At 36.1% G+C, this 9,456-nt stretch overlaps 1 protein-coding gene across 1 annotated transcript; it reads right to left on the minus strand.

The window, feature by feature from the left end:
- Positions 1–643: 643 nt before the first annotated feature.
- Positions 644–6,525, minus strand: LOC145611994 (uncharacterized). The gene is made up of 4 exons (XM_081667379.1): positions 6,209–6,525; positions 5,960–6,070; positions 2,295–2,363; positions 644–985 (listed from the first exon to the last, which is right to left on the minus strand). The coding sequence occupies exons 1-4, from the start codon at positions 6,353–6,355 to the stop codon at positions 935–937; spliced, it is 378 nt and encodes a 125-aa protein (XP_081523505.1). The 5' UTR covers positions 6,356–6,525; the 3' UTR covers positions 644–934.
- Positions 6,526–9,456: the final 2,931 nt, after the last annotated feature.

Consider the following 9,456-nt stretch of genomic DNA (forward strand, 5'->3'; position numbering starts at 1 on the left):
AAGTCCCAATTTGCCAAAACAAGCCAGGAAAGCAGGCTACCCTTTTTCTTTGCTCATTGCCAAAAAATAAGTTTAAAAAAACGGAGTAACATTTTGGCCTAACATACCAAAGCTCATATATAAGCCAATTATATCATGATGTCAACAAACATTATGACTGAACCGAAAAAGGAAACCCACATAGATTATCAACGCCCAAATTGTTACTATAAGTGAATAAGTCTATTACCCCTCAAGAGCAAAAGTAAAGGAGGTCATCCTTACAAGAAGAAAACTCACTCCCTGAGTAATTTCAAATGTACGAGGTATACTATTTAAGTACTAACTTGGACATCGGAGGCTCTTCCCTTAGAACCCACACCCTCATCTTGCAAGAACCTGTGTCAGAATCGAAGACAGGAATTGCAAACACTCCTCCCATAATTAGGGCACCCTTACACCACCCAAAACTACCCATAAACCAAAAATGGGAACGACCTACAAGGAGTCAAGGAGTTTACTTAATCTAGACATTTTAAATCAACAATACAGCAACTCATTCTCTTCAACAAAAACATTTGGTATATTTAAAAGGAGATTATGATATTTAGGGCATAAGTGATTGCTTTATAATAATACGGAGTAATAAAAAGATTTCTAGTAATTCAGGACAAAAAACATATTTACCAACAAAATTTCACCATCGTAATTCAAATAATAGCATATTACATTTATGTAAAATCACGCTGAGAAAAATATTTGACAGATGACACAGATAAACAAGTAACTCCACAATGAAACCCAAAAGCCTATTCAAGTATACCTGACAGGTTATCTTCAGCTTTGTAACCCACAGCTCATCTACTTGAAAAAAATATGCAGTACCGACAACCAAGAGTCAGCCAATAAGATGGGACCTCCGCAATAATTCTTATTTCTCAATGTTAAATAATTATCAACGATCAATGAATGACTTGTTCATCAGATCCACCGCTGAATCCATAAACTGCATACACAGCCATCAATAGAAGTTCAGCCAATAGCACGAAATACACAAAAACTGCATACAGAGGCTGTTTGCTTGTTTCTAATTGCAACAGTATCTAAATAATCTAATAAGTGGTTGTTGCCTTGGGGGGGGGGGGGGGGGGGTCGATACAAAAAATGAAGCTGGCTGGCTAAACAAGATGATGAAAAACTCCAATAAATACATGAAGGTTACAAAGACTGAGCACATGATTCTTTCTCTGTTATGTGATACATATTTTTTTTGTAGCATAGAGAATAGAGAAGTGAAACTTCTGCTGCATAGAGCAAATATCATATGCGAATGGAATGGTTTGCTTTGCATCTATCAGCAATGAAACTTAATCAATCTTCAATAAGAGAGAAAAATCAGTGGCTTAAGAACACTCGATTCCAACTCCTGTGTTGAGACCTAAAATCTTGGCCAAGGTCCTTCCGACTGGATCAACATTCCCCCCCCCCCCCCCCCCCCTCTATTCAGAAGGATCACTGCCTCTGCCCCAACAAGTTTTCAGCAATATTTTATAAAAAATTGTTAGCGTCCTATGAAAAAGAAGCAATATCTTCAAATCAAATTATTCACGCCACTTTTAACTCGAGATTATATTGTTAAGAGGGTTAGTCACCATGCCAACACTACATATGCATTCTTGAGTCTTAACCCTTGGGGAACAGCAAAACAAGCCTTATAAACTACAGTCAATCCTTCAACAACTATAAGTAGAGCCACATAGGCATGCTGTACATGACCTCCCACTATTTTCTTCCGATACATGGCATACGAAGAATAGAGGTGCAGCAAATATTTTAAAATGAAGGCCAAATAAATCCAATTATCCATAAGCAAGTCTCCCATACTCACAGAATTTGAGATCATTTTTCTATGAGGATGCTTAAACTAACCAACATATTAGAAGTCACCACCAACTAACCAGGAATCGGCTAATCCTCACTACTAACAATAAAAGTTATAAAACCTCTAACCAGGTTGTTTCCTCTCTGAAACAATTCTGCAACAATTTCCCCTAAAGTACACTATTCCTGACTACAAATCTCCACGTAATACTTTCAACTCACAAAGATATAGAATAGGAACTAGCCCACCTCAAAATACTTTAAATGGTTGACATCTGAAACTATAACCACACAGCAACCTAGGTATGTTCCATATAGACAAATTATGCCTTAGATAAAACTTAAGAATAGCAAAGTTTAATAAATGAAACTCGGGGACAAAAGTAGAGGATATATATATAGCTATCGTAACTAAGAATGATTTAGTATTTTACCTTCCCAATATTCTTGAGTTCCCGCCCAACTGGCTCCATGAATTTCAAGTCAACTTCTATAGGCCACACCTGAACACATAGCAAAATGCAAACATAAGGGTGAGGATGACATGCAAAACTAGAAAAAGACCATTATAATCAACAGATTAAGGTTTAAGATATAAAAAAAGGGAACACCAAGAAAATATAATCTGCACAAAGCAACCTTGCCCCATCTAGAAGCAAATAATAAGGATGAAGTGCAACAGGTCGTTAGCAACAATTTGATTACTAAAGATATGAGAGAAGGTGTTAAAAGACAAATTCTCTCACTAATAAGCAAATCTTTTGATTTTAGGGCACAAACCCCAACAAATTAGACCTCATGAAAAAAACAAACAAGGCTGAAGATAAAGTTAAGCAGCACAAATACATGCAATAGATGTCAAAGGACTTAAAACAGAACACAGTCCTCCTCCCCCCCCCCCCCCCCCCCCACCCCCACTTGGAAGTCGTAATAAACTGCTATTGTGGGAAAGCTGCAATCCGTGAACTGCCATCCATTGGAATTCATTCCATTAGAGCCAACAGACGTCCTAACCTTGAACTCAAAGTTGGAACCCCATGCCACTCTGTTACGAGATTACAGGTGTACATCTCTAGTTTGAACCCCATGAACTCAAAGAAAGATTTATTGCTGAAATATCCATCAAGAAAAGCTTTAAGCTTAAACAGAAGCTTTGGAACAACCTTATCAGATAACAGCCTTATGTCAAATGTCTAAGACTTGAAGATATATGCTTCTCCTTTTTTACACTTCTGCTAAGCAAAGATAAACCTCTCAATCAATATATGCTGAAAAATGATGCTGGTAGAAAGCTCACTGATAACAGAAGATAGGAAGACATAGTGACATTTCAATAAGATCTATTTGGAGGCTTTTCGAAAACAAGGCAAGTGCCACAGATAAATGCTACCCAAGAATAAGAGCATAACTCATCAAACCAATCTAAGGCAGGGAGATCAAGAAGCCTTTTTTAGTTTTTTCTATGAGCGACAATATGGATTCATAGGCAGATGGGTTTCACACGTTCAACAATTGCTGGCATAATGCAGAGGAAATCACTGAAACCATTCTTTTTTTCAGCAGGAAGCTCTGTATTCAAGTTGATAACAATTCAACTTGACTGATTTCAGATACTTATAACCTTGCTCATCTTAAGGATTTCAGACTTCTCTCTTTCTACAAGTATCAATAACAAGCCATCACTTCCCCAACTGTTTTGTGACATGCTTCGTTTCAGCTCTGCCAAGTTCTCAATATAGTCATAGGGAAAATGGAATTCTATATCCAAGGAGCTAAAGAGGTAGGGAGCCTCTTCTTATCTCTTTGTATTGGTAATGGAGTTTTGTCTCAAGAGAGTTCAAAGGATAATCAGAAAACCAGGGTTTTACAAGTCATTGAGGATGTTAAGAACTCAAGCTGGCCCATCACAGATATGAGAATGAGTAGATAATTGATAGTAAACAAAAGTTATATTCAGCTGCAAACTTAGGGAAGCCTTGACGAAGTTTGATGTTTATTGGGGACATCAATACGAAGACATGACAGAAATCAGTTTAGCTTCCTGGCTACAATCAGGGGATATTACCCACCTGGAAATCAAGAGTTCCCTTTACGCCCTACTAACTAAGGAGAGCAGACAGTGTAAGCTTAATTTCTAGCATTAAAACCAGAATGCAGGCTGGGGAAATACATTAGGTTTTAAGTGGAACTCAATATTTCTGGTGCAGTATTCTTGCCATTGTTTAGTTTAAGCTTTAGCTAGTTATTTTTATAGAATGAACTTGAGACTAACAGAGATAGATTAGTGGCCTGAAGCAATGTAACTATGACAGGAAGGAAGGAGGTCTAGGACTTAAGGAAGTGCTGGCTTGGAACAAGGCCTTCCAAAGCAAGAATTGTATGGGAAAAAGAAAATGGTTCGAGACTTTATGGAAAGCTTGGCCAAGAGGAAATAGCATCAAAGGAGGCTTGATATTATCTGTTGGCTCACCGTGTTATAAAATTACTACAGAAAGAATGTCTGCCTTGATAAGTTGATAGAATATCAGATTTGAATGGTTCGAGAGAGCATAAAGAACAAATTTAAAATTGTTTTGAAACAAGCTAGAAAAGGTGCTATGATATGGGTTCCAAGCTTAATAAGACTCAATGGTTACAATACAGTGAGGTAAAGCAAGATATTAAACCACGATATGGAATATGAGACAGCTAGATTGTCACTGCATGTAACGACAATTACATGCGTTACATGCGAAACTACAGAAAGATGATATTTTAAAGCAAAATAGGTAGCAGTATACTTTAATAGAGATATTCTTTGATTCATTAATATGCTAAATCCATGTTACATGGACTCACCTAGGAGTGTCGAATATGGGTACTGATCTGAGCATCCGGTGTGGAAGATCCAAAAAAATTAGGACACACGGACTCGGCTACAGGGGTTAAATACTTAAATATTGTATTATGGCTTGGTGTTGACAGCTAATATGGAGTATTGATACATATGTGAGAAACTTAATCTCTCTCCTCAACTAATTTTTTGTAATATCCCAAGCATAATTGGATCCATGGAAACTAATCTCCCTCCTCAATTGATTTTGTGATTTCCACAGCATATCTGGATCAATGGGTGTATGGTGTACAGCTTTGTTTTGTTTGATACAAGCTAACTTTTCTCAGAAATAAACAAATTTGAACAACAGAAAATTAGTGGTGGACAGAAACTGCATCCAACCTTTCCTTAAAACATAGCCTCAAAACATTTTCTAACTTCAGTTAACTATAGCTATAATGGAAAAAACATAAGCATGTCAAATTCATTGAACAAACTACAAAGACACACATGGATAAAAAAATATGATGCAACTTTATGCATGTGTTTTACACTACTCAAATTTACATTCAATTTCCATATCTTAAAACCGAAACAAATTACATTCAACTTGAGAGGTGCTTTCACCTCAAACTCCCAGTAACTGGGATCTTTAATGTGTACCTTTTTGTAATCCTCCTACTAATCACTTATTAGAGGCTGTAGAAAACACCAAGCAAATGTTATTTGGAGATCATACTACCTTATTACTAATCCAATTACATAACACCTCAAGATATTTTGGTGATCCTTTTGACGTAGCTTTATGATTATCATCACTTCACTATTCGAAGCATACACGAAGTCATCAATACACCAATCCATTGAGACAAAAATAGTGCCTTAAAGATATCTATCATCGCCATATAAGAAGAAAGTACTATACAACAAACAAGGGAAGGGGATTTTCCCACAACTCCACACATTGTACATAAAACAAAAAGAACTCCATAACAAAGTTATATCAAATAGACAAAAACCTAACTTATTTTCTAATATTGTGCACGACAAACTCTCAATCTATGTCCTTATTAAATACGAAGCGTACATCATTAGTAATTTTTAACAAAACCAATACATAAAGTTATATACAGTCATAATTGTTGAACATAAAATTGCAAAATCTTGATATATTTTTGAACATTTATCAAAGAGGTTAACAGTAAAACATCAATAATTGATTAAATAGGAAGTTAATTAATCAGAATAAAAAAAAAAACTCAAAGTAATAAACAGAAAAAACACCTTTAAACCAAGCAATTTAACAGGTGTAGCCTGACCAGGAACAATGCAATCTGGTCCTGCAGACTCCAATACAGCATCAACGGCTAACCCATTTCCCACTGGATTTGAATCCTGCAAATCAAATTACATGAAAAAAATAGCTAAATAACTAACAAAATTACAACCCAACTTTCATCCCAAATTCATAGATAAAATTTTGTGAAAGAAAAAACCCAGAAAAATTAAGGGAAAAACGAAAGACAATGATACCCTCATAATGGAAGCAGCGTAATTGGAAAAGGGATTTTGGGGAATGCGAAGAACAGGGGAATGGTGAATTTTGGGAATGGGTTTCCCTTGAGAAGCCCTCCAAGGTGCATCCTTTTGAAGCCCAGCTCCACCTCCTTTCTTTGACATTTCAATTTTATTTATGGCAAATTTGTCTTAATTTGAAGATGTTTTTTATTTTAAAATTATAGAAGAAAGAAAGAAAGAAAGTGGTGGAAGTTTAGAGGAAGAAGATGAAGTTCTGAGATAAATTTTGTGACGTGAGGATTTTGGGTAAAGCTTGAATTTAGATTAGGGGACTAATAACTCCTAGTCTCCTCTTTCCCCCCCCCCCCCCCCCCCCCCCCCCTTTTTTTTTTTTTTTTTTTTAACAAAATAGCTATAAAGAAAAAATCTAACTACAATAGTAAGAAACAAACTAAACAACAATTGTTATCGTCGAGCACAACCAGCTAACCAGTGAGCCGGAGAAACCCAGGACCGAGGAATTTTACTAATTTGACACACCAAAAAAGATTCAACAGCCGCCTGCAATTCCAAAATGAGCCACCAAACCGAAATGTCCATTGAACCTGAATTCGAAATCAAAAAGTCTCCTATACTTGTGCTTTGAGAAATCCCCCTTTTTTTTTTAATTTTACAAAGATAGCCAAATTTTAGTTCAAGAGAAATTTTTACTTTAATGAGATTCTCTTAAAAAAAAATTGTACAATAATAACTAGGAAAAATTGTCAAGAATAATCTCAACTTTGGGGCATCTGCTCTTAATGGTCACTTTCGATGGTCCCAAGTGACCTGTAATCGGTTAAGTTAGTAATTTTTTAAGTTTAATTTACACGTGTCACCACATGATTGGTTAAAAAAAAAAATAAGCTTTAACTTTAATTTTGTTTTAAGAAATGATTATTAATAATTAACAATATTAACTATTTTTAATTTTTTTACTCAAAAAAATTAAAAAATAAAATGGTTTTTAACACTACAAAAATAGAACCGACAACTTCACCCCTCTCTTTCCCCCTCACTAAAACCGACAACCCTTCCCAACGGCCACCAAAAACGACTGCCCTTTTACATACCCATTTAAAACGGTCACCGAAAGCAGCCGCTTACGGTCAAAATTGATTTATTTAGGGCCGAAATGGTCGATTGCGACCGTAAGTGGTCGATTTAGGCTCGTTTTTGTGGTTGTTAGAAAAACGAAGGGCATTAAATTGTGGTCGTTGGGGGTGAGATTGTCAGTTTTGGGGAGTGGAAGGTGTTGAGTCACTTAAGGTTTTGAGTGATGACAAACAGCTGACTAGCTGGTTCTTGTTGGTTTTATATTATATCAACTGACATTTTGAACAGGAACAGCTATCCCAAGTACTTGAGGCAATATGAAGTCCTTTTGAATCAAAGCATTCAAGAAATCTGTATCAGAATGTTCTATCAAGGAAGGCCGTCAAGACTTGAAGATTATGAAGTCTCTTAGATTAGGATAGTTGATCTTTGTAGTCTTTATAATGTTAAGTGTGCATGGATGTTTGTACATGAGCTATTTGTATCCCTTACTTAGAGTATTTAGTGTTGTAGAGATCAGGAAAAGTTGACCTGATCCCTAGGACATTAACAGGTCAGGAAACAGCTGCTTCGTAGCTTGTTTCATGAACCTGGACATTAGTTCAGTAAATATTTTCTGGAATATATATTTCCTATCCTTAGAGAATATTTACTAAACTAATTGATTCAGTTTATGCAAAGTTGGAGATGAATTATTTCGCATATAACTTAGAATATATTATTCTACCCATTTATGGAAAGTAGAATAATATCTTAGAATGTCTCTTATTTACAAAATAAAAGATATTCTATTTACCTAAGTTATGATCTGAAAAGATCACGAAAGATTTTATCTCCCAACCTTATAAAAGCATAAACTCGATCAGAATTTCGAGTGAGCTTTTCTGAAAAAAATTCTCTATCTTTGAAAGCTCGAAATACACTCTAAGGGAAATAGTTAGTTCATCTCTTACAAACTATTTATGCACACAGTAAGAATTGTTTTGTAATTATCTTTTGTAAGCTTTGAGTGGAAGCATTTAGAGGGAAACAAAGGGTTTGTATTGAATCACTAAGAGGTTAGTGATTGGGTAGCATTTACGAGTGTGAGTGCAAGTGCTTGTGAGTTCAAGTGCGAAGTGACACCTAGAGTTAGGTGTGGGGATCACGAGTGTGATCATTTGTAATTGCTTTTGTTTTTCAGAGTTGATTAATAAAAGTAATTAGGGTAGTGGAGGACGTAGGCTCAGAGTTGAGCTGAACCTCGTTAAATCTTTGTGTTGATTATTTATTGTATTTTCTGTTTCCGCTGCAGGACCAGTTCATCATCTGGTCCCCCTACATAAATAGAAGAAAATCCAATAATTTCTAACACTGCCCTGTACTCAATTCAACCCCCCCCCCCCTTCTTGAGTACCAGCTGCACTTTCAATTGGTATCAGAGCCTCGGCTTCTTGTAAGGGTAACACCTAGAGAAGTAGATCATGAGTACTCAGGAAATGAATGCTATGGGATATGACAACAAGACACCAAAGTTCAATGGGAAGAACTATGCATGGTGGAAAAACAGAATCAAGAACATCATCATTGGCATTGATTATGAATGATGGTTGGTTGTTAAAAATGGTCCCTTGACCATTGAGAAGTCTGATCCAGAAGGGAAGCTAGTCCTAAAGACTGAAGATGAATACATCTCCACTGATTACAAAAAGCTGGAGAAAAATGCTAAGGCTATGTCAATACTGCAACAGGCTATTGCTGAGAATGAGACAAACAGGATCTCAGCATGCACCACTGCCAAGGAGATCTGGGATACCCTTGAACTTGCCTTTGAGGGTACCAGTGAGGTAAAGAGGTCTAAAATTGATTTACTTATGTCAAAATATGAATCTTTTAATATGTTTAAGGATGAAGATATTAATACTTGTTTTGGTAGATTCATGACTATTGTAAATGATTTAAAATCTCTTGGTAAAAGCTTTACTGATGAAGATCTTGTTAGAAAGATTTTGAGAAGTTTGACAGGTGAATGGACTCCCAAGGTTACAGCCATTTATGAAGCAAAGGATCTTTCAATTCTATCAGTTGAACAGTTGATAGGTTCCCTCATGACCCATGAAATGCTGGTTGGATCTAAGTCAGAGAAGGTACCAGCAAAAGGAATTGCACTAAAGGGAACAGTCGAAGAT

Source organism: Chenopodium album, chromosome 3, assembly GCF_948465745.1.
Source record: "Chenopodium album chromosome 3, dcCheAlbu1.1, whole genome shotgun sequence".
Taxonomy (NCBI): Eukaryota; Viridiplantae; Streptophyta; class Magnoliopsida; order Caryophyllales; family Amaranthaceae; genus Chenopodium; species Chenopodium album.

What these genes read in the sequence shown, in the direction of transcription:
- LOC145611994 (XM_081667379.1), bottom strand. Translation starts at nt 6,355, where the DNA reads ATGTCAAAGAAAGGAGGTGGAGCTGGGCTTCAAAAGGATGCACCTTGG. An exon ending in TTAAATTGCTTGGTTTAAAG is followed by an intron (nt 2,364 to 5,959) that starts GTGTTTTTTCTG and finishes CTATGTGTTCAG; the next exon opens with GTGTGGCCTATAGAAGTTGA. An exon ending in AACTCAAGAATATTGGGAAG is followed by an intron (nt 986 to 2,294) that starts GTAAAATACTAA and finishes CTGTGTATGCAG; the next exon opens with TTTATGGATTCAGCGGTGGA.